The sequence below is a fragment of the Brienomyrus brachyistius genome, chromosome 5 (genome assembly GCF_023856365.1).
Source record: "Brienomyrus brachyistius isolate T26 chromosome 5, BBRACH_0.4, whole genome shotgun sequence".
NCBI lineage: Eukaryota > Metazoa > Chordata > Actinopteri > Osteoglossiformes > Mormyridae > Brienomyrus > Brienomyrus brachyistius.
The window spans coordinates 30,358,104-30,383,738 of NC_064537.1; the positions used below are offsets into that span (position 1 = coordinate 30,358,104).

The 25,635-nt window shown below is 43.6% G+C and overlaps 1 protein-coding gene across 1 annotated transcript; it reads left to right on the forward strand.

Moving 5' to 3' along the window:
* Positions 1-1,718: 1,718 nt before the first annotated feature.
* On the forward strand, positions 1,719-24,001 carry abcc6a (ATP-binding cassette, sub-family C (CFTR/MRP), member 6a). Its single transcript, XM_049015514.1, has 31 exons — positions 1,719-2,014; positions 6,860-7,036; positions 7,174-7,299; positions 9,038-9,175; positions 11,426-11,551; positions 12,272-12,333; positions 12,547-12,678; positions 13,311-13,517; positions 14,355-14,532; positions 14,623-14,784; positions 15,275-15,367; positions 15,817-16,020; positions 16,110-16,256; positions 16,438-16,525; positions 17,365-17,434; positions 17,548-17,674; positions 17,838-18,014; positions 18,134-18,301; positions 18,471-18,654; positions 18,928-19,009; positions 19,254-19,371; positions 19,508-19,715; positions 19,806-20,116; positions 20,267-20,466; positions 20,640-20,766; positions 20,923-21,024; positions 21,127-21,273; positions 21,366-21,524; positions 21,602-21,768; positions 21,887-22,081; positions 22,267-24,001. Exons 1-31 carry the CDS (start codon positions 1,973-1,975, stop codon positions 22,373-22,375), a joined length of 4,533 nt encoding a protein of 1,510 aa, XP_048871471.1. The 5' UTR covers positions 1,719-1,972; the 3' UTR covers positions 22,376-24,001.
* Positions 24,002-25,635: the final 1,634 nt, after the last annotated feature.

Genomic DNA, 25,635 nt, shown 5'->3' on the forward strand with positions numbered 1-25,635 from the left:
CTTCTGCATTGCCATAGCCCTGTGGTTTCATATTTGATTAGGATTCAGTTTTTTTCATGGGCGTTGAATGCAGGCTCTGCCCTAATCCCATTAAATTTGAATACTGGGTCATTAGGACCCAAAGAGAATCACGGGCGCCATTTTGTTGACGCAAACTTTTTTTTTTCGCGATCCTGCTGTCCTGAGATATGCCCCGAAACACACAAACTCAGCGCACTACAATTGAATCCCATTCATCCATCCATCCATTTTCCAAACCGCTTATCCTATTGGGTCGCGGGGGGTCCGGAGCCTATCCCGGAAGCAATGGGCACGAGGCAGGGAACAACCCAGGATGGAGGGCCAGCCCATCGCAGGGCACACTCACACACCATTCACTCACATATGCACACCTATGGGCAATTTAGCAACTCCAAATAGCCTCAGCACGTTTTTGGACTGTGGGGGGAAACCGGAGTACCCGGAGGAAACCCCACGACGACATGGGGAGAATATGCAAACTCCGCACACATGTGACCCAGGTGGAGACTCGAACCCGGGTCCCAGAGGTGAGGCGACAGTGCTAACCACTGCACCACCATGCCGCCCCACAACTGAATCCCAACATGTTTAAAAAAATGCTTCTAAACCGCAAATTAAATTGAGTGGTTAGGACCCAGTAAAGAGCCTAAGGAATTAGTTAAAAAAAAGTGAACGAGATATTGAATATGAGGTGGGCTAGTGGTCAGGTCAAAAAATACATAAGTGTGTTGTATGGTTGCTGGAAATAACAAGGTTATTTTAGCAGAGGGTTTGAAATGGCTAAGCTGACACACTTTGCCAGGCGTAACAGCACAGTTTTGCACCAACATGACAGTTAGTTAAACATTATTTTTTTCTTGGCTGCCTAAGACTGCACAGTACTGTATGTATAATATGCTTGCATATTGTTCTTTTAATATGGCACTCATGGAAAGTCTATGTAACAATGTTCCCATGATAGATGCATTTCTGAATTCCATGAGCTACCAATCTGCTCCCTTTCTTTCTGATGTGATCTTATATGTTCTGTTGCTCAGGGGCACTTAATGCTCTTAATCTGACCCTGATTCATTTCATCCATCTTGTTCTGGATCATCCTCTTCCTCTTTTACATTTTCCGAATATTGTGGTCTTCTCCACCACATTGGATCTTCTCTGAACACGTCAGACAGCTTAGGTCCTATTGTTTGCTTCTGCTCAACAGTATTCTTATAAGCTTCCACTGACTTCAAAGCTCAAAGGTGCCAATACTCATCCGGCCCTGATTCTTCACTGTCCAGCATCTTACATCCATAAAGAGTCACAGGATAAATCATATTCTGAACAACCAGGTAACATTTTATATGTCAACATTTGTTGCAGAAAAACAAATCCTGTCTACACACGATTTAACGGCAACTTGTTAAATTCTGCGCTTTGATGTGAATTTATTACAACATTAAAAATATGTAAAAGCGAGTGTTATGCAGATCCAGATGTCTCATACTCCAATTGTGTAAACACTTTCTGGCTCAGACACAGACAGTCTTTCTGGTCACAGAAGAAAGATTGCCAGACTATACTGTGGATGGTGTTTTCATGGGGGGGGGGGTTCAGGCGAGGGAGGGTAGAAGTTTTAGGTGGGTTGTCGTCATCTTCAGGGGAGTCACAGCAGTGCATTGACAAAAATTTAGCACACGTGGGAGAAAGCAGGGAAAGGGAGGGAGAGCGGGAGCATAGAGATCTTCCCACCCACCTAAAAAGAGGAGACAAGCTGGCAGGCAGCATTCATAAAGCGGGCAGCGAGACGGCGTGTGGCTCAGAGAGGCAGTGCACACGAGGTGGGAAGGTCACCGGGCACAAGAACTCCCTGAGACCAGGGACACACACGGCGTCACCCTGCAGAGCTGCCTGAAGAGTGCGGATTACAGAGAAAACACCAGGACCTGTGGACAAAGGCACCAAAGAGTGGATGGATGCCTTTTGCAGCCTCAGTGGCCTGGATCCTTTATGGGTGAGTGTCCCTAATCCTTTATGGGTACGAGTCTCTAACCATAACCCTTGATGGGTAAAGATCTCTAACCCTTTATGGACAAGCATCTCTACTCATAACCCTTTATGGGTAAGGATCTCTAACCCTGACCTTTGTGGGTTAGGGTCTCTAACCCGTTTTGAGTAAGGGTCTCTAGCCATAGCTCTTTATGGGTGAGTGCCTCTAACCATAACCTTTATGGGTAAGGGTCTCTAACCCTTTATGGGTAAGGATCTCTAACCGTAACCCTTAATGGGTGAGTATCTCTAACCATAACCTTTATGGGTAAGTGTCTCTAACCCTAACTTTTATGGGTAAGGGTCTCTAACCCTTTATGGGTGAGGGTCTCTAACCCTAATCTTTATGGGTAAGGCTCTCTAACCCTTTATGGGTGAGTGTCTCTAACCATAACCTTTATGGGTACGTGCCTGTAACCTTTTATGGATGAGTGTCTCTAACCATAACCTTTACGGGTACGAGTCTCTAACCATAACCCTTGATAGGTAAAGATCTCTAACCCTTTATGAGCAAGCATCTCTACTCATAACCCTTTGTGGGCAAGCATCTCTACTCATAACCCTTTATGAGTAAGGATCTCTAACCCTGACCTTTATGGGTTAGGGTCTCTAACCCTTCATGGGTAAGGGTCTCTAACCATAACCCTTAATGGGCGAGTGTCTCTAACCATAACCCTTAATGGGTGAGTGTCTCTAACCCTAACCTTTATGGATAAGTGTATCTAACCCTTTATGGCTAAGGATCTCTAACCGTAACCTTTATGAGTAAGTGTCTCTAATCATAACATTTATGGGTAAATGCCTGTAACCCTTTATGGGTGAGTGTCTCTAACCATAACCTTTATGGGTAAGTGTCTCTAACCCTAACCTTTATGGGTAAGGGTCTCTAACCCTTTATGGGTAAGGGTCTCTAACTCTTTATGGGTGAGGGTCTCTAATCATAACCTTTATGGGTAAGTATTTCTAACCCATAAACTTTATGGATAAGGGTCTCTAACCCTTTATGGGTGAGGGTCTCTAACCATAACCGTTATGGGTATGGGTCTCTAACCATAACCTTATGGGTAAGGGTCTCTAACCCTAATCAGTTACTTATCATAGTAATTATAGTGAATGTGTGATACAGTTCATTTCTTAACTAACCCAATGCTGTCTCTGAAGAACTGCTGGACCAATGTTAAATTAAATGGCTGTTTTTGCTCAATGACTAACAAAAGCTAATGTTTCTTAAATTGCAAGACCTATTTAAACTGATTAGGTTTTTTTTTTTTTTTTTCTTTAAAGTAACTCTAATTGAAACACTCCTAGCTTTCAGAAACAGCTCAAGTTTTATCCCTCTTTCACCATTTCTGTTAAGAAACAGAGTGTGCTGAATGTTGATTACAAGGAACGTTAAGCAAAGGTCATGACCCAAGCCAACATGGAGACATGGATCACTGAAGTCAAAATCATTCACAGAATTATACCAAAAGTTATGTTAGGTGGTAAATGCATTTTCTATTCCTCTAAGAAAAGACTTTTAATGAGTAATCAATATTTAAACCAGAATCCTGCACTGTTACACCACTATGCACCAATAGTGATTGATCTTAGCTATAGGCAAAAATCTGGTGTCATCTTTTCTGTGATTATCCTGTAAAACCTTAGCTGCCGCCCCCAGGGAATGCCAGTCATTAGGGGCCAAGGGCTGTCAAAGTTGCTGCAGATCCCAATGGCAGGATGTCAGCCTGTCCATGCTCAGGGAACAGAAACAAGCATTCACGTTCTGTACCTCCTCCCGGAATGAGACAGGCCGATTTCCTTCACATGGGATGACTGTCCCCTGTGCACCAACCCCACCCCCAAACAAAGGCGCTACATCATGTCAAGGCTGATGCACATGTCAGCCGGACACTTCCCATCTACACCTTAATCTTCATTAATATATCTTAGGCTTGGCTCAGGCCTGTCTCTGCTTACGAGCACGATGAGCACAAATAACCGTAATCGTCATCAAACTCCTGAAATCCGCTGTAGGCACAGAGTCAGATTTGCTACACAAAGTAATTTTGTTGGACCAATTTGAGGTAGCAAACATTTGATTAGAAAGATGGCGGGACAGGCCCCATTCTGTGTAGTAATTTTCTCTCTGTGTCATAAATACTGTCCAGACTGATGACTGTAATCGCTCCCAGTTCTCTTTGTGTCTTGCCGTGCCAAGGACACTGTAATTCTTTTTCTCAGGAGTAGGAGGCATGGAGATGACTCAAATAGCTTTATCGTAAATGTCTGATGTAAATACGTTCATGGAAACTCAGTAGGCTGACCTGAAACTACATGGGGTGGGGGGGCACAGTGACACCACAGCTGATCTCTATAAGTTTGGGGCAGAACACAACATCTCCTTGACATATAGATTCTAAAGTTTAACTGTGCGCTAAATGGCCCAAACGTTGCCACTGTTGGCCAGAGAAGGAATGATGCTGTCTCTGATGTCAGGCCAAGAGACTTAGAGCAGCTATCTGTGAGCTCGGAATCTGTCCTATGGCTCGACCCCACCCATTTCCCTGAGGTTTATTCTGGGGGACTGATATGCTGAGATAGCAAGTATTAGTTAGTAAATGGTATACAGTAAAAGTGTTCCCTCATCTCAAGGTTACTGCAGAAAAAAACAAGACATTCTGACAACCATTTGCACAGTGAGGAGAATATTAAAGAACACTGAAAAACATCACAAACAAACAGTAATAAAAAAACTCCGGTTCAGCAACACAAGCCACAAATGCTGCCTGTTTCAGCATCAAAGTCATGATTCATACCACATTGTATACTAGCACCCAATGTAAGTCTTTGTGTACCTACCTTATGATGGGACGTAGTGTTCAGAATTGAAAAACAAAACTTTGCAGTTATCACTAGAACACACCGGAACATTTAGATTCAGAGCTGTTGAAAGCAGATAGCATTTATGAATATTTTTAATGTGTAGGTGGGCATCTTGCCAATCTATTTTATGAATGTAGATGTGTTGTCAGGCTCTTTGCTTTTACTAAAAATCCACAATTTGTTTCGGTACGTTTTAACAATGTTACATTAAAAATAAGTATCTGAGATCGTGATTGTCAAAACATGCCATAAATACAGATATGTTATGATTGACAGATGCAACTTGGATCACTTAACTGAACTTACTCTTTGCCATGTCATAGTGTAAATTTAGCTTAGCGATTCTGAATGTCAGAGTGAATTGACAGAATATATCCCTGGTTAGAGAGGTTTGGTCTGGCCAGTGTTTCACATTCGAAGTTTAGAAAACACCCTTTCCGAGCCTGTCCAACGGCTCCGCTGAATCGGAGCTTCAGCTGCATTCCAGCTGCTCGACAGTTTGAGCGGGTTAACCAGGCAAGGACAGAAATGCTGTCTTTACCACAGGCAAGTAGCTGACCCAAGTGAGGGAAGGAAAGCCCACAGAATGAGTTTAATGGGCTCTTGTGCAGCTGCAATTTCAATACCTGTTCTTCACTGTTTTGAGTTTTCATGCTGTTTCATATTTTGCTAATCGGCCGTTTTGCTCATTGAAAGATAACGGGATAAGATGAAACATATGATTCACTATCATGCTGTACTCATTCTGAAATTACTTTTCCCTTTTTGAATTATGTGGTTGAGTAATGCTGAGCCTGTAATGTGCTACTGGGATCAGGTCCATTAGAAAGGAAAGTAGGCCCCTAAACTGTTTACCTTCATTTGCCATTAGTACTCTATTTCTGCTTTTTATTTTTAATTTTTACTCCAAGGAGAAAAATAGTAGGAGCAACTGCAGATTTTCATCTAATACACTCATAGTTCACAATGTCATTTGTCAGCAGAATTGGGCCTTGTGTTAGCAGAAACTGTGCCTCTGTTAGGGCCCGACAGGGTGGTGCAGGCAAGCCTCACCTGCCTGGGGCAGAGCCACTGGTTTGCGAGGTGGACGTGTTGTTCTGTAACTTGGGGCTGGCTTTTCCCATGGGTGCCTGTCTAGGAGTCTCTGTGACCTTCACCACTTCCTGTCCAGGCTGCAGGGCTGCCAGGACTCTGACTCTGCTCATGGGCCAGTGTCTGCGGATTCGCTGATATAAACAAAAACGAAAGGCAGCATCGGGATTTTCGGTAATCTCTGGGGAATTTAGATTTTCCCTGACACCACTCTTTTGCTATCTGACAAATCTTAAATTCAGGCACCACCCTCAATACACAAACTGTTCATTCTTCTTGGGGCTAAGGTGCCACATTTCAAGGTTTTCCTGACCTCACAATGGACTAAACATCATCCTCCAAAAACCTCTTTTCAGCAAGATTTTCAGAAATTTTCCAGTACTGACTCTGCTGTCTGAGCTTCAAAATCTGCACAAAGAACCACAAATTTGATGCCCAGAATATCCACAGTCGTTGATAGAACCCAAGATGTATCCTTCCAACGTCCTTCCCATGCAGGACAGGAAGCTTGGGAGTTAATCAAAGGCATACATGTATAGTTTAACGTAAAACCCATTTGGCGGGATTTGTCACTCTAGAGGGCTGTTGAAAAATGTATGCTAATGCTATATGGAGACACATGTGAAAAGGATCTGATGAATGGATTTCTGTGAAAGAAAGGGCCTGTTTTTTACCATCCATCTACTCTATGATCCACCTTCATTCGCTCATTCAGTACAAGGTCATGGAGTGTTTTTGCCAACATTTCTTAATACTTCAATAACTCAGCCGTAAGTCAAACATAAAGACAGCAATATATACGTGTAGCCACGTGGTAAGAAGTATATCGGATTCCTTCCTTTTGCTCCCATAGGACTGGAACCGAACATGGTACACCCCCAACCCAGACCTGACCCAGTGCTTCCAGAACACAATCCTGGTGTGGGTCCCCTGTGTCTACCTCTGGTTATGTTCGCCTGTCTACTGCCTGTATCTCTGCTGCTGTGACCATGGACACATCCAAATCTCCTGTCTCTGCAGTATCAAAACGGTGAGCCACCACAAGTAAAACTGTCAGTTCATTACCAATTAGTACCATATTAGACCACTGAATGTCCAAATGCAGTGATGACATCACGTGTAAAACAATACAGCACTATATATATGGTTTATTCACCAATCGCACAGCTCCTGGGCTTCTTCTTAGCATCCTTCGGCTTTGTGGAGTTCTTTTACATTCTCCTGGAGAGGAACCAAGAGATCCATCAGCATCTGATCTTCCTCTTGAGTCCCCTCATTCGCAGCTTGACTGTGGTAGGTGACCTTTGTCCTTGCTAGACACTCTACAATGTTGTCCCAGGGACAGGGAATCTTCTGCTCACTTTTTCGCAGTTTTAAACGCCATTTTGTGTAGCCAGTAGGAACATTTTCTAAAGTTCCTTCAAACACAGCACATTTTCTACATGCTCCTTAACTTCTTGCAAAACTTTTAAGGTCTAAGGTCTAATCATTGAAGCAGTTCAGGTTAAAGATATTTCCTCTGCAACATCACAATACATTTTGAGATGCCCACTTGCTGCATCTATGCAAAGTGCATCGTAAGGTTACTTGATGCATCACTGAGGGTTATTACAGAAAGTTTTCCATCCTCGCTTGGGTTCCCTGCCAGGCTTGTGTGAATGTTTTCTTTCACCCCTTCTGCTGAAGTGAGACGGCACATAGGATCCTCAGTAGGGAACTGGGCCTGTAGACGGTGAGGATGAAATGACGCCGTGTTTTCTGTGTGGAGGAGTCATAGCAGATTTATGATGGTGCTACACTGGCCATCAGGCGAAGTTGATTCGTGACTGTTTCCACAAACTCAGTTTCCCTTAAGAGGTCTAGTGGACCTCCTGTTCAGACAAGCTGTCTCAAGAGCAGACTCTGGGCCAACCTGTGGTCTCCGCAGACACCAAAGTCAATATCAGATACTGTGTAGGCAGAAAAAACACCAAAGTGGATCCTACTTACACAGAGATACTTCATATGCCCAGTGTCCGGTCTGCTTCAACATTCTCCTGCCCCTGAAAAGTCTTAGCATATTACACTAACCCTGCCTGGATACGGTGTCGCTGTTTACATCAAACTTTCTCATTCCTGAAGGTTAGGACCACACTTAAGGAAGAACTCTGTAATTTCCAGTTTGATTCAAAGCAGCACCCTGTACTTCCTCTGGTTTAATCAACCAGTGCTTTTATACTTTCTAAAATCTACTCAATATGTTGGAAGTATCTCAGTGACTCAGACCGTGGTCAGTGCCTTTCCTGTCCTGAGGTATGTGTGCAACATCAGCGGTAACCAGCAATTCATGACGTAAAGAGCTATTTAGTCTAAAACACCAAAAACTTCCCATGTAATTACATGGCTCACATTATGATTGGAGTGAAGTAATGCATTGACATCCACCTGTTACATTTTCTACCCACTGGCAGCAAACGGAAGAGAAATATTTAACTCCATGTGCATGAACTTATAGTACACAGTTACTACACATCTGTGCAGTTTCATGGTCATTTCATTTGAAAGGCTTCAACTCATTTAGACCACAAATACTATTTAGTGGGATTTTTTAAATTATAGTGGCCATTATTACATGACAGTCTTATCATGCTGTTGTTGCTTAGCAAAGCTGCTTACTAAATCTGCTCAAGGGCTTGACACATGCACCAAGGGCTTGAAATCCCAAGATTCCTAACTACAGTACTATGATTAACCACTAGACTCACTAGAAAGTGCTTCCAAAAAAGAGTAGTACAGCTACAAAAACACAGAAGCCTTTACCACGTAAAATGCACAAAGGACTAACAGTTGCACTCATGGCTGGGAGTGTCACCTTTCTCCAAAAGCAGCAGATATGTTTAGGCAGATAAGCAACTGTTTGTATTGCGTTAATTAACCAGCTGTTGTACTCATTAACAGATGTGTCGATGGCAGAAAGAAGAAAGCTTTTTTTTCCCCCAGAATGCATTTCAATGCAAGTATGTGAGTCCTCATGGTAGGTTTCCCCTTGCAGATGCTGGCTGTCTGCATCATCCACCTGGAGAGGAAAAGAGGCTGCCGCTCCTCTGTCTTCCTCTTCCTCTTCTGGATGCTGGCAGTGCTGTGCTCTCTCGTGCCCCTCAGAGCCAAGATCCAGCTGGCTATGGATGAGGTGAGAGAATTAGCACCTGCATGGCCCTACTTGGGTGCCCTCATTCCTGTGGACACACCCAGGGGCTTCACTGCAGGCACTGATGTCAGACACTGAGGCTCAGATACAGACCCTTATATATTATGGAAACTCCCCTGTGAATCGGCATAGAATTCTAATTATTTATCAATCATGTTCCATTAACTTCTACTTTTTTAAGGCTGCGTGAAAACCAACGCAACACAACTTAGGATTTTTCTTTTTTTATACAGTGGCATGTTTGTCAAGAAAATTATGGTTCAGGTCATGTATCTGGACTACTTTAGCTGTTTGCTACTGTGGTCCTGGATGTGAAATCTAACTTATCTCATATCCTTACGCTGTATATTTTGGACCATAACCCATAACCCTAGCATGCACATTTTATGTAGGTCTGATATCAGGAGCATGTAGACTGCATGTAGGCCGCACGAGACAAACGCAGTGGATTTCCTGGTTGGTTGTTTATCTGTTGCAGTGCTATCCACAGACATGGTAATTGCTGCTGGAAAGACAAGTTGCTATAAACGTTTTTCCCCGCATTTTTATCTCTAGTGGGGAATGAATGGGTTGATGGGTGGCATGTGGCAAAGCTTAGTTAGACACGGCCTGCAAAAGCCAGGGCAGAGGCCACCACATGCTCCCCTCTCTGATAAGTGAAAGCAAGTGGGCGGGAGAACATCTGGCACAGCTGCTGGTCTAGTAACACCATCATTTTGGTCGAGACCAAAAATCAGTGGTTAACACACTTGGAGTACAGTGCATACCAAATTAACACTGACATGTATATATGCAAACTTTTAATCTAAGAAAGTAAAGACTAATCTAAGAAAGTACTAAGATAGCCTGCAAAATACAGATATTGTAACAGAATTCCCTGTAATCTTTATCCCCACGACCTCACGGATCAAAGTGAATCGCTGCTATACCATAAAAAGCCAAAACACTGTCCATAAACCTCCAAGCCTTTATGGTCTTTGTTTAGTCTGTCACGGTGTCTGAGGTATCACCTTGATATGGGTACCACATGCATCCTCAAATAGCACCATAATGCTTTTGCTCTTCTTGTAGAGCAACACTTCACCCCAACTATGGCTAGCGTGTGGTCGTCTGGGAAGCCGTTGGGTTCAGTTCAAGCTTGCAAACCCATTTCCTTCAACAAGTGGGTCTGACCCATATTTACTGCCCATGCGACCGTGTTTTTGTCTGTGGCTGATGTGAGGTTGCAGCCGTTCGCCATTCCAAGCCCCTTTAAGCCCAACCCAGCATTCAACATGCACTGACCGAGGTTTTGTTTATTACTGCTCATGTTGGTAAGTTAGCACAGGGTGTAGCAGTATATATATGTCCGTACATAAACAGATTATTCTAGAAGCCCATATACCTTATCACCCATATACTTCTTTTAGCTAATTCATTATAATGTTTACTTGTTTCACAATTTAAAGCATGTGTTGCTTCCCTAACCACGAAATCCCCATTCACAGATAAGTCCCTTAGCGTGACAAGAAGATTTTATTATTCTCACATGCGGAATTCATTTATATAGACTAAACAGTTAAAGACTTTGAGTTGTCGCCATTATTCGAATTAACCATTGAAAATAAGCTTTATAGAGTTGTAATTCTTCCCCTGAGAGCAAGAGCTGCACTATATAATATATGCTGTACAAACAGAGAAGATGTTTACATGGAGCCCAGTTTAGATATTATTGATTATTAATTATTAATTAGATTTCACAACAATGCTGTTAAATTTGGAGAATATCGTTCATGAATGACATTAGACTAGAAGTGTCTCATGTGGTATGGAGATTCACTGCAGAATCATGGGTAATCCTTTACAGCTGGGGTGAACTCATGTAACCCCCCCCCCCATGAGGACATCCCAGAAACAAATGGAACTGTGGTGTTTTATGTGTGTGATGTATGCCTGCATTTTCTATTGTTGTGGTGAACCCGTGGCCTAAACGTCCTGAAAAAACTTCTGTTAATATGTATAATTAAATGTTCATTCTGATTTTCTCTGAGCCTAAGTGGCTTGGGTTCACTGACCAAAGCCAAAGGCATTAAAAGCACAGGCTGGCAGGGGAGCAGCACTGTAAGCCGCTGACATGCCCACCGGACAAATGCACCATCATGCTTGTAAATTGCTATGATTCACGCTAACAGGAGCCGGGGTGTCAGCACACGCCCCATCCTAACGCATCCCTCTTTGATCTCTGTGTGCCAGGGCTTCGGCACCGATGCTGTGCGCTACCTGGCCTTTTTTTCATACTTCGCCCTGCAACTGGTGCAGCTCTTTCTCAGCTGTTTCTCGGACCGGCCCCCAAGCAGCAGGAAAGCGCCTCTGATCAAGGTACATCCCCGTCACCCTGGCAGGAATCACACTGCACTGTCGCCCTCAGAACAGTTCTGTTTATGCAGGCTTACATGGATGAGGCCCGCCATGCCCTAAGGCCCAATCTGTTATTTTATGTGGTTCTTTTGAGGAGTAGAGAAGATCCTGTTCATTAGTCATTATATTTTTCTGCTTTGTTAGTCATGAGCATTTTTAGCCGCATCACGCCATCAGTCCTCGTCTGGCCCGCTGGTCCCTGCCAGCTGCCCACTCTTCCTCTGGTTTTACTGGGAGTGGTTCGCAGGGCTGAGCGTGTTTGCGTGGGACGGGTCTCTGGCTGAACTCGCTGACTTCAGCTTTTCTCCATCTACCCCCGTCCCGTGCGGCCAGCAGCTTCTCCGTTTGCTCGGCTCTCAGGTCGCGTGTTTCCTGCCGCAATTAAAACAGCGTTTTAAAAAAAGACAGAAGCTTCCTTGGCTCCTTCCCCCCTCCCCCCCCCCTCCCCCCCCCCCCCTGGCGTCTGCAGCTGTTTACACGTCTAACTGCCACGCACAAGGCAGCCTTATCATCTTGTCGAGTCCATCCGTGGCAGTAAATAGCACGTCTGCAAAACGGTGCTAAACGTTTAATTGGGAAGCAAATCTTGCCGCAAAATTGTGCTAGTCTTCATCTCGAGGTGTGCAGGATTACTTGTGTGGGAAAGCTTCTCCAACTTGCTGGCTTTGATTTTCTTCACAGAACCCTTGCCCTGTCCAAGATGCATCCTTCTTATCAAAGATTCTCTTTTGGTGGTTCAGTGGGTATGAATATCTTCTTATTTATGGAATATGACTGCAATGCAGGAATAGTCTCGGGTTTCAGTAAAAAAAAAAAATGTTTCTTATAGTTATAAGCCTCAGAGAAAAAACGTGAATGTCCTTAAAATGGCATTCCCCCGATTGTTAGAAGAATTCAGTCATACATCTATCTACATTGCTGACGAGTGTCTTACTTTGTCCATCTTTGCCTCATAGACTTGTGGTGAAAGGGTATCGCAAGCCACTCCAGGCTGAAGATCTTTGGTCTCTAAGAGAAGAAGACACCTCAGAAAAGATCATCACTGCTTTGGAGCAGGAGTGGACTACACAATGCACAAAGATGCAACAGTAATATCCACATACCTTCATGCTTGTGTTAAAGCTTGAAACATGGATTTCCTTTGTTGTATAGCAGTGGTCGGGTTGTAGGGTGACCATATGGACTTTTTTGAGACCAAAAAATACCTCTTTTTGTATCCTGTCCCTACTGTCCTGTTTTTTGCAAAGCGAAATATGGTCACCCTATCAGATTGTTTGTGCCTCAGTTAATGCCCCAACTGCTGCCTTAATATTCATCCTAGGTGATCGAAACTGCAGCTGTAAGATACTCATTAAGGATGGAAAAGGAAAATGCTGGTCAAACCGAGTTCCACGAGGACACTGGGATGGGGCAAAAGCTCTACCAGTCATTTCAGAAGCCTGTTAATATACTTCAGCTTTGAAGTATGATTATTAAATCTTAAAAGTTTACATGTACAACAGTTGCTTACATGGTGGAGGTCAGAAAATGTTTCTTACAGCTGGCAAAAAAAAAATAAAAATATGAAAATTGCCCCTTTGAGTACAAGAAATGTATTGACAACAAAAACAAGAAACATATTGTGTGTTTCCATTCTCTGTTTCATATTAACACTTCAAATGCAAAACCAGCACGCAGGACCATCCCTAATGCAAATGCCCTCCATCTTCTCTTATGTCAGGCAGGAGAGGTCTTTGGGCACAGGCGTGGCACTGGGCTCGCGGCTGGCGGAGCAGGCTCAACTCATTCGGAAGTTGCAGAAGGAGCAGAGTTCGGGCTTCTGTCTGCTCAAGACTCTGGCTCGTAACTTTGGGCCCTACTTCCTGTCAGGGACCTTGTGCCTCGTGGTCCATGACGCCTTCATGTTTGCCATTCCCCAAATTCTGAGGTGAGATTCAAAGCAGGGTCCCAGAGCTACAGCATCATGTCCCAGGTCTGCAACGTCAAGACACATCAGCCTATAAACAAGGAATGTGAATCTGGCATGTGACTCAATCTCTGGCAGGGAAGACGAAACAAGGCAGTTTTTGAACCTCCAGCCTCTGAAGGTCTCGAGTCGCCATCATGGCAGAGGCCACAGAACCTAAGTGTTAGGGTTGCTCACGGCATTCGATCCATTGCAGCGACACCATCTTTAGGAAACCGACTTTATATGTTTGTATGCTTCAGCAGAGAACAAGAAGACAGACGTGAGCCAAGTGTTCAAGTGTGAGCCTCAGGAAGCCTCTTCTGTAATCAGCAGCACTTGGTGTCTGATGCAGAGGCTTCAGTAATAAATGCAGCACCATCAATACTGACACACTGAATGCTAAAGCTGGAATGAACCTGAAACCTTGCTTCTTGCAAACAGAACCATAGCGAAAAAGGGATTTTTTTTTTCATCCAGCTTCAAACAGTTTCAGTGGATGCTAGCCAGTTTGTAATAATAATGATGATGATAATAATAATAATAATAATAATAATAATAATAATAATAATCTTTATTTATGTAGCACCTTTCATACATACAATGCAGGCCAAAGTGTTTTACATTGAGAATAAAAATAAGGGAAAAAAATCAGACAAGCAGCTAAACAGGGTTAGTTAGAGAATAAATAAGATAATTATACAAAAAGCAAAAACAAAATATAAAATTAAGAGATTTGTGCATAAAACCAAATTATATGAAAGAATACAGGGACAATATTTGTGGTAATATTGTAACACCCTTTATTCAACTTTACAGTCTGTTGCTGGGATTCATGAGGGATGAGGATGCCCCCTTGTGGAAGGGCTATTTCTACGCATCTCTTATGTTCCTGCTCTCATGCCTACAGTCCCTCTTCAACCACCAGTACATGTATACCTGCTTCACTGTAGGCATGAGGGTAAAAACAGCCGTTATGGGCCTTGTCTACAGGAAGGTATGTCTCTCCCAGAGCCATTCCCCAATAATTAGGCTGTAACCACACAGCAGCAAAGGTCACGTTCTCTCCTCTGCTTATTCTCCTTAGACTTTGGTCATCAGCAGCGCTGCACGCAGGACCTGCACAGTCGGGGAGATAGTGAACCTGGTCTCATCTGACACCCAAAAGCTCATGGATTTCGTGGTGTACTTCAACGCAGTCTGGCTGGCTCCCATCGAGATCTCGCTCTGTCTGTTCTTCCTGTGGCAGGTGGGCCGTCTGTACTTCTTCAGACAGTATGATTCATCAACACTGACCAATGGTAACTAGTTTAAATACCCCTTTGACATTTTTAAAAAATGTTCAACAAACATCCACTTCAGTGATAATACTTATATTATATTGCAGCAGGTGCAGATATAGATATAGATATAGTGAAGAAACTGAGGTACTCCTGCTGTCTTTATTGACATTGGCTACATGCCTACATTTCAGCTAGTGAATCTTCATCATGCCCTGGCATGTAGCCAGTGTCAAATAAAGGCTTTACAGCAGTGCCTCTACTTCATATTTTGTTTCCGTATGATATTCAATTCCATATGAGGTCCAATCTGGTCAGCACCCTACAACTTTATCGGTAGAACTTTTCAGAACCAGAGAAGCATTCTCTTTCTCTTCTTCCATAGATATAGATATACTAGATATACCTTCTCCCCCCTGGTCAGCCTTAGCCACTTGCTTTCCATCTCTCCCTATCTAGCACTTAGGCCCATCCGCCCTAGCTGGCATTGCCACAGTCATCCTCATATTTCCTCTGAATGGATTCATTGCCAAGAAAAGGAGCCGACTCCAGGTACTGTGTGTGTCTTGATTTTTCCATGTGTAGCACATAAGCTCTACCAGCTCCGAGCGTCTCCTAGTGCATTTTGTTGGTGCCTACAGCTGTTTTAGAGGCGTTCAAGGGCAGTGTGGGTGTCCAGATTGGGTGCAATTCTTTAATGCTTTGATGTCCAAATGTTACTCTTATGAAAAACAACGACAGAAAAATGAGCTGTAAAATGTCTATTTTCACTTATTTCTCTATGAGCAGCAGACATTTGGCAACATTAGAGTGTAAATTGGACCAGCCATTAAGAACATATTAACCACTTTCCTGGCACTTGGCAGTTTCCACAAATTAAATTGACCCAGTTTAAAAGATATGGTAGATATCACCAGTCTTTTCAAGCTAATGACTAGCACCATAGTAAATGGTAAGTTTGGGTCTTACTAGAATTTTAACAGTATTTCACATGTTACAAGGAGGTGCAAATGAAGTACATGGACGGACGCATCAAACTCATGAATGAGATACTGAATGGAATCAAGATCCTGAAGTTCTACGCGTGGGAGAAGGCCTTCCTGGAGCAGGTGCTCGGCTACAGGCAGAGGGAGCTGAAGGCCCTCAAGAAATCTCAGATCCTCCACTCTGTTTCCATGGCTTCCTTCAACTCCTCATCATTTCTAGTGCGTATCAAGCCGTCGCCCCTTCAGCAGTGAGGGAATCGCTGTGACTTTCCATCTCCTAACACCTGGAGTCTATGTGTTCTCTTCAGATTGCTTTTGCAATGTTTGGGGTCTACGTGCTGATTGATGATAAGAATGTCCTGGATGCGCAGAAGGTATTTGTCTCCATGGCTCTCATCAACGTCTTGAAGACCCCGCTGAGCCAGCTGCCCTTTGCGATGAGCACCATCATGCAGGTGCAGAGACAGACTACAGAAACCTTTCTCTTTGTCTGAATGTGCTACTAAAACTCATGCAGTTTTGCTTTTAATTCGCTAGAGAGTTAACTTTAATTACTCCAGAGGGTTATTATGTTTAGCCTTGTAGGTACAGCGGCTGGTAAATGGTGACAGAATATTCACCGATTTCTTTATTTAGGCCATAGTCTCCTTGAAGCGTCTTGGAAAATTTCTTTTCCAAGAGGAGCTAAAAGCTGAAAGTGTGGAGAAATCCCCATTCCAGCCTGGTAAGCACTGCGGCAACAGAGGTGTGCTTTAATCCAATCAGAATGCACGATTACACCACAGAACATTAAAATCCAACAGGCAACCCTGCAAACAGTGGTAATGACAATGCAGAAAGACAATACCTTAGAATTGCAAAAAAAATTGAAAATATAAATGCTGCTTTTTATTTGTCATCTGTCAGAACTGGACAGTCTAGCTAATTATAGTCCATAACTGTACCACAGATAGGTGGTCATTTTTCAGTTCACTTGAGGGAATTCTCTCATTGAATTTCAAATTGTATTGGTTCATTTATCTGTCTCACTGAAGTGTGTTTGAATTCAAAATTTAAGCAAAATGAAGCAATGGGGCGGCATGGTGGTGCAGTGGTTAGCACTGTTGCCTCACACCTCTGGGACCCGGGTTCGAGTCTCCGCCTGGGTTACATGTGTGTGGAGTTTGCATGTTCTCCCCTGTCGTCGTGGGGTATCCTCTGGGTACTCCGGTTTCCCCCCACAGTCCAAAAACATCCTGAGGCTAGTTGGAGTTGCTAAATTGCCTGTAGGTGTGCATGTGTGAGTGAATGGTGTGTGAGTGTGCCCTGTGATGGGCTGGCCCCCCATCCTGGGTTGTTCCCTGCCTCGTGCCCATTGCTTCCGGGATAGGCTCCAGACCCCCTGTGACCCAGTAGGATAAGCGGTTAGGAAAATGGATGGATGGATGGATGGATGGATGAAGCAACAGGAGGAATTCTGCTGTTGAATTGTATGAAACATTTTAAAAAACAAGAATAGAACTGCTTTTCTGGCAGCAGAGTATTTAAGCAGAGTAATGATTCCAGTTTAATTTGTCCTTCCAGATGGGGATGCAGTTGCCATAGAAAATGGCACCTTCAGCTGGTCCAGAGAAGGTCCTCCATGTCTTAAGAAGTATGTCCATTTCATGTGACACTCTGCTGATTTGCATGCCCTTATTTCCATGACTCCAAACTTGAGGCACTTGAAGGTTGGTTAATGCGTGGCTTGTTGCTGTGAATGTATAGGATCAGCGTGCGGGTACCACAAGGGTCTCTGGTCGCTGTGGTGGGTCATGTCGGCAGTGGGAAGTCGTCTCTTCTGTCTGCAGTCCTTGGAGAGACAGAGAAAAGGAGTGGCAGTGTTTCAGTCAAGGTACTGAACTTGAATCCACATAGACGTTATGTGGACATAGTTGGACCTATGGAGTTGGACGTATGGAGGACACACTGTAGAGTAGGAATCGGTGTCAGCTTTAGCTTTAGATGAGGACATCCTCCACAGACAAGTCTCACTGGGTCTTGGTTTGTTTCAATAGGGCTCAGTTGCCTACGTGCCCCAGCAAGCCTGGATCCAGAATGCCACCCTGCAAGACAACATCATGTTTGGCAGAGAGAAGAAGCAGAGCTGGTACCAGCGTGTGCTGGAGGCCTGCGCTCTGCTCCCTGACCTGGAGATTCTGCCCGCTGGCGATGCCACTGAGATCGGGGAGAAGGTTAAACACCGTACACACTCTCCTGGTTTGACAAGTCGAAATTTACCATGGAAGGAACTGAGGTCCCTTCCGCCTCAGTTTTAAAAATGACTGTTATCCTTCTGCCTACTTTTGCCCAGGGTTTGAACCTGTCAGGAGGACAGAAGCAGCGGGTGAGCCTGGCGCGTGCCGTATACAAAAAAGCAGATGTGTACCTGCTGGATGACCCCCTTTCTGCTGTGGATGCCCATGTTGGACAGCACATATTTGAGAGAGTCGTTGGACCTAAGGGTGTGCTGAGAGACAAGGTAACATTTACAACCTTCGACAACCTCACCAGTATAAACCCTTAGGCTTTATATAAGTATTCTTGAGCACCACAGAAACGTTCCCCAGAACAGTTTTGAAAAAAACCTTTCAGTATATTTTGGGACCTGAAGCACCATTGAGAACTAATGATGTATGTCATTCATACAGACTCGTGTTCTAGTCACGCATGGGACGAGTTTCCTGCCCCAGGCTGACCTAATCCTTGTGCTGGATGATGGAGAAGTCACAGAAATGGGCTCGTACTCGGATCTGCTAAGCCGGCATGGTGCCTTCGCCGAATTCATAAATACCTTCGCCAGCACAGAGTGCAAGGAAAGCTCTGTCCAAAGAGGTGAAAGGTCCCTTCAGCTGTGGCCAACAAACATCAACATGACTCTTCAAAAACTCATAATTAACTCATAATTGGTGATTTAAGGTTCTCGTACACTTCTGCTTCCTTGAGTTTTTTTTTATAGAACAGAACTCAGAAGATCTCTTGTTCGATTTATCCGCATAATGGTTCAATACATAACAGAAATATTTTACTTAAATGTCTGTTTTAAGAAAGGTAAAAAATTGCGAGTTAATGTTATAAAATTTACAACAAACTGTATGCCTAATTCAGGTACCAGGAAGTCTTTATCACGGCTCAGTGTTACTGACTTCATTCCTGTTTCCAGAGACCTCTCCCAGGAGCAGCTCATTAGGTACGACCAACTGGAGCCCCACATTCCCTGTTGCTGTAAATGACACGCAGTATGATAGGATACCATGGGTTATGATTATTTTTCAACAACCAGTATAACGGTTCTGCAGAACCGCATCAAAATGCTATAAACAATGATGAGACGGGAAAAAAACATCACAGCAAAAATGACAGCTTCTACATGACACAAATCATCACGAAACCTCATTTTTGAAACACTTTGTGTCGATCTCTGTCCCTCATAGTGGTGACATGGGTAACAACAGCCTACAGAACATGGAGTCTATATCTGACACAGAGCAGGACCAGATACCAGAAGACGTGGGAAAGCTGACAGAGGCTGACAGGGCCCGTACAGGCAGGGTGAGCTCAGCTCCAACACTGTCGATGATAGATCCACGATAAACCACTTCTATACTTTGCCAGTCTCTCACGGGTACTGAGACATGCACATAGATCCCTCTTGTTGCAGCAACTTGTATTCTGTGACCCCTAACAGGTAAAACTGGAGCTATACATGGAGTATTTCAAGACCATCGGCTTGGGGCTCATCCTGCCCATCATCTTCCTGTACACCTTCCAGCAGGCCGCCTCCCTGGCTTACAACTACTGGCTTAGCATCTGGGCAGATGATCCCATCGTGAACGGGACACAGATCGACACAGACATGAAGCTGGGCATTTACGGGGCTCTTGGTTTCGCACAAGGTTAGCAAAGCTGGAAAGACTTGACCAGCAGGAACCCTGAATGCACCCAACTTAAAACATAACGACTTTTGTTTTTTTTTTTTTCCCCAGGTGTGGCTATTTTTGGTACCACTGTGGCAATCTCGGTGGGAGGCATCATAGCCTCTCGTCACCTGCACTTGGATCTCCTGAACAACGTTTTGCGGTCCCCAATGGCCTTCTTCGAGTGCACGCCAAGCGGTAACCTCCTTAACCGCTTCTCCAAGGAGATAGACGCCATTGACTGCATGATACCAGATGGGCTGAAGATGATGCTGAACTATCTTTTCAAGCTGCTCGAGGTCTGCATCATTGTCCTGCTGGCGACACCCTTCACGGCGGTGGTGATCTTGCCCCTGGCTTTGCTTTACGCCTTCATCCAGGTATGGAGGGCGGGGTCAAATGGGCAGTGCCATATGCCGATTTCATGCAGCGTTCCATCTAAATGCTGACATACATAGAACTCAAACCTGGGGAATTGTGCAATACTTATGCTCACCAGAACTGTGCATCATTAATGCATCTTGTTACAGAGTTTCTACGTGGCCACATCCTGCCAGCTGCGTAGGCTGGAGTCCGTCAGCCGATCACCGATCTACACTCACTTCAATGAAACAGTGCAGGGTGCAAGTGTGATACGTGCCTTCGGAGAGCAGTCAAGATTCATTCTGCAAAACAACTATAGGATTGACTACAATCAAACCTCCTACTTTCCCCGATTTGTGGCTACCAGGTCAGAGTCAGTAGCACAGTAACACAAGATAATCCTGTCAACAGCAGAGCCTAGCTGGTAGTTTTTCTTATAACCCGTAATTGTCTTAGGAACAATAAGACATCCCTTTAGCTCAGACTATTATGTGCGCCATAATCTCTGAGGATTACATCCTGCTCATATAATTTCTATAGGTGGCTGGCTGTAAATCTTGAGTTCCTTGGCAATGTTATGGTTCTTGCTGCGGCAATCCTTTCTGTAATGGGGAAGAATACGCTGAGTCCTGGCATTGTGGGTCTCGCCGTGTCCCACTCTCTTCAGGTAAAAAAAAAAACTTCTTGTCCTTCTCTTCTCTCCATCTTATTCAGTGATTTAATTACTTCTGCTACTGAATTATTTTGACTCCTTCATATGTGTTCAATAGGCAAGGTATGACTGTTGGCATGCAGAATATTGTAGGTCTTTCAAATTTTGCAGGTAACTGGAATTTTAAGCTGGATCGTGAGATCCTGGACAGATGTGGAGAACAACATTGTATCTGTGGAAAGGATAAAGGAATATGCCAACACACAGAAGGAGGTCAGTATCTCTGTGTTACTTCTCTAAACACCCTTCAGCTCACAAATGCATGGTGTGGTCACTGAAGTATCATAACAATTTACTTGTCACGGGGTCCTGCAGGCACCCTGGACCATGGAAAAAAATCCCCTCCCCACAGCCTGGCCACAAACAGGGACCATTGAATTCCATGATTATGGACTGCAGTACCGCAAAGGCTTGGATTGGGCTCTCAAAGGAATTTCCTTACGCATCGAAGAGCGAGAGAAGGTTAGTTTCATTTATAACCCACATTTCTTGGAAGAAGGTATTGACAGAATACCTGACGATCTCATACCCTTTTCTATACTGGCTTTTTTTAGGTCGGGATAGTGGGCAGAACTGGAGCTGGAAAGTCCTCCCTCGCTCTTGGAATTTTTCGGATCTTGGAAGCTGCCAAAGGTGAAATCTATATTGATGGGATCAACATAGCAGAGATAGGACTTCATGACCTGAGGTCCCGCATCACCATCATCCCACAGGTACGACAATCGTATCCCCACAAAGATAATATTTTTCATGCAGAATTCTAATATTTGTGCTGCTCCACGAACCACAGGACCCCGTGCTCTTCTCTGGCTCGCTGCGCATGAACCTGGATCCATTTGATGCGTACTCAGACGAGGAGGTCTGGAGTGTTCTGGAGCTTGCCCACCTCAAGAACTTTGTGTCAGGCCTACCGGACAAACTGAATCATGAATGTTCAGAAGGAGGAGAGAACCTTAGGTAATGGAGAGCCCAGGAGGGACCTTATCTATCCCTAAGTGCTCAAACCAGTATTTCCCTGTTGTTCTGGCATCTTGGTCAGTTTCCATTCTTTGTCCTGTTATGTATTGTTCTGCAGTTTGGGACAGCGTCAGCTGGTGTGTCTGGCTCGTGCTCTCCTCCGCAAAACCAAGATTCTTGTCCTGGATGAGGCAACGGCAGCTGTGGATTTGGAAACGGACACCCTGATCCAGTCAACAATTCGTGTCCAGTTTGAGGACTGCACCGTGTTGACTATCGCCCATCGACTTAACACCATCATGGACTATACCAGGTAAGTAACACTACCCAATGACACCTCCGAAAATGTTTAAAAGATAAGTGGACTACAGAATATATCATATTCTTTAATTGAACCAGCTTCCAGAAAGACACGTATGCAGGTACACAAGCAGTGGAAAAACAGAAGCTTCTATGTCCTGTGTCATGAGTTTCAATCACTTTCATCTCCTCCGACAGAGTCATTGTGATGGATAAAGGCCATATTGCAGAAATGGATTCTCCAGCCAATCTCATCTCAAAGAGAGGCCAGTTCTACTGGATGTGCAGGGAAGCTGGGCTGGTGTGACAGGCTCCTGGGGGAGGGGGGGGGTCCTTAAGCCGCAATCTTCATTTTGCAGTTTAAAGTGGGGGGAATGTTACTTCAGGAGAACTAAATAAACCATGTGAAAAACCATTTCTATGAAAAACAAGCGGGTCGTTAAGCTCAAAGGGTCATTACAGTATCAGAAATGACTTTGGCCACAAGCTGCTGAGTGCATGTGGGGGCAGGAGGCCTACAGAGGAGCTCGGAGAGAGAGAAAGGTCACGACGCAAAGGCAGCAGGTGGCCGAAGCCTCCAACAATGGTGCTTACAGCAGGTTCTGACGGGATTGTCCATCCCAGGTCATAAGGGCCCAGTCCTGCATGTCTTCATTGTCCCTCATGTAGAGAAATCTGAAGCAGGGAAATACTGTAAGTATAATAACTAAAAAACCCAGCAAATTCTGTATAAAACTACCTAAAGCGTGGAGGTGAAATGAAGAAAAGGGGAACCGATATTCAGTCCAGGTAAATGCATATGAATGACTTCCCTCCAAATTTGTAATAATGAACAAAGCAAACTGCCTTAACCCCAGTATTGCCTGATCTAAGGCTGTAGCTCAGACCCAGCAGGACTGCAGTGTGGCTGCTGTCTCTGTCTGGATGCAAATCTGACTTTACATGTAAAATGTGCCAAGATAATAAAAGATGAACTGGGGTTAAAATTGTTATCACCATCTGGCCCCTAACGAACCATTTCAGTTGTATGAGGGCTGGATAAAGATGAAAACATGACAATGAGCAGGGAAATGGCTCCAAACTGTGTTGTGCTGTTAGTTTATTTTAGGCAGAGTAAACATTTTCAAACGGGTGATGGAGACTGGATGATGAGAGGCCATGTAACTTGAATGCTGCATCATAGAGTTTGCACTATTTTTGGGGAATAATATATTACATATAAAATTAAAATAGTATCCTTATATACAAGTTTCAGATGCTGTAGTGAAAATGACGTCCAAACTCATGAAGACGAGCTGCAGATTTTCACCCCGGGTACCCTGCAGAGTCACTTCATATTTACATACACATCACTCTTTTCAGACACCCGGTTAACGTTTCTCAAAACAGGCTTTTTACCAGTAATGAAAGGCAGGATCTCTTGATCAGTGAAAATCATGATTTCTTGCATCGTATTAATTGTGATTTTTTTAAGATTTTCATGACACTTATTTTCTGAAAGGTTCTGTTTGTGTGTTTTACTGGTAATGACGATGTTATTTACATACAGTATAAAGTGTTGTATGTGTATTGTAATACAAATGTAAAGAATGTTTTATATTTTTACTTTTTATATTTAACCTGTTACATTTGATTTATCATCGAGTTAATTGTATTATATTGACTTTACTGCTATGTGGGAAAAGTCATTTGAATGCAATATTAATACTTTACTCATTGTACACAAATACTGTGTTTACAATATTTATTGTTGATTTTTTTTTTTCACATTCAGATTTTTATATTTTGTATATATGCTGACAGCGGCCAAATAAACCGTGATCTGTGCAGGTCACTCTATCCCTATTTTATGCTGACTGTATTTTACTTGCAACTTATTGTTTGAGAAATCTGGTGTAAGTGCACTTGAAAGCAATAAACTTGAACAAACTAACCCATCCATTTATCCATCTTACAATCGCTAATCCTGGTTAAAATTGCATGGTCCATCAAATAAAAGAATCTGTAGCCACCCCTAAAGCTCATGCATTCATCTATAACGCTTCAACCCCTCGTATTGGTCTGAATTCCACTCATTTTTGCACACAAAGACCATCTTCATCATTTCTGAAGCCAGCGAGGTGTTAGTAACTGTGGTGTTTTGTATGCGGGTGTAACAATGGTAATGCTTTTTATAAATGAGCAACAGTAATAATTGCGCAACTGTACTAAATGGAAGCTTATGTTGTTGTTTTGCATACATCAGGAAAACATTTGTACACATCAGGGGCCTTTCAAGCTATTGAAAAGATCAGGACCTAAGCCAAGTTTACCTGGGGCTTGACATTTTCTTTTTGAATGAAGATTGACATCGGGGCTACAATCCTCCGGGCTGTAGCCCTAAGTGGTTGCCCCTAATGAGGCCTATGGTACACATTGCACCTTCTCATTTTCCCACTGTATTAAAATGATAAAACAGCAGTGGAAGACGGTGTAATCTGCCTAAGACTGTACAACCCACAAGACTTCAGGTTCAGTAATCCAAACCCCCAAATGATACGCTTGAACTAGCCCGCGTGTTAAGGCTCCCGGTTAGCTTAATTTAATTTGACTTTATTACATAGTGTCAATTCTTTGGCACACAAGCTAGTCATTCGTAGCATAGTAGTCTGTCTGCAGTCTGCTGGAACCGCAGCCCGTGCAGTCAGCCCACAGAGACGCTGCTAACTGAGGGTTTGCAATACCTGCGACATTTCGGCAGCATAGATTAGGCAGGCAGTCAAACATGTCAGAGTAATAGCGACTCACCCACTGTGACCTGTTTCAGGGAGTGCATATCACAGATGCATGTGGGGATGATATTGATCGCGGGAAAACACGGAGGGCTGCATACAGACAGCTACCATATTATTACCCACACGGTTTGAGAAATATATATAATGGAATTACAAACATGTATAAATATGGAAATGCCCTTAACAAAGTGTTTGCACTGTAGTTAGGAATGTATCAGTGTTTGCAAACCAGATACGGGAACGATCACCACAAACAAGTCGGATTTATCCTTGATTATTTTACACAACTACAAAAGTGAAAAATAGCTCTGCCCACAGAAACACAAATGTCTGTATATTGTAAACACTCTTTATGCGGTATTAATTTCTGCAAGTGGGTTGAATTGAACCATTTTCTAATACACTGGCATGCGAGTCCTTAAACAGCTACACACTGTGAAAATGTGTCATCAGACACAACAAGGTTGTTCTTATGAGATGTTTTCAGGACCAAATAAAGACGCTATTCCAGTCCATACAATATGAACACTTAAATGAAGGGAGTTTGAGGTTCGGGACCAAGTAGTAGGGGTGTAGCAATGCACCCGTTCCAGGAAAATCATTTATTAATGTAAACGCAAGAGGGCAGGATAGACAATCTCAGTTTTTCTTCGAGATTTCATTTTTGCACTTTGCACTGGAGTGTGCAGGATAGGGAAAAAGGACGTTATTTTGGAGCCACAATTATACTAAAAATGAACAACACATACTCAAGATTTGATCCAGATCATACCAAGACTGGATTATATAACCT

Excerpts from the sequence above, each read along its gene's own strand:
- abcc6a (XM_049015514.1), top strand. The coding sequence starts at position 1,973 with ATGGATGCCTTTTGCAGCCTCAGTGGCCTGGATCCTTTATGG. Across the intron at positions 14,785-15,274 it reads GTCTGTTCTTCCTGTGGCAG|CACTTAGGCCCATCCGCCCT; the intron begins GTGGGCCGTCTG and ends CTCCCTATCTAG. Across the intron at positions 19,010-19,253 it reads TCCCAGGAGCAGCTCATTAG|TGGTGACATGGGTAACAACA; the intron begins GTACGACCAACT and ends TGTCCCTCATAG.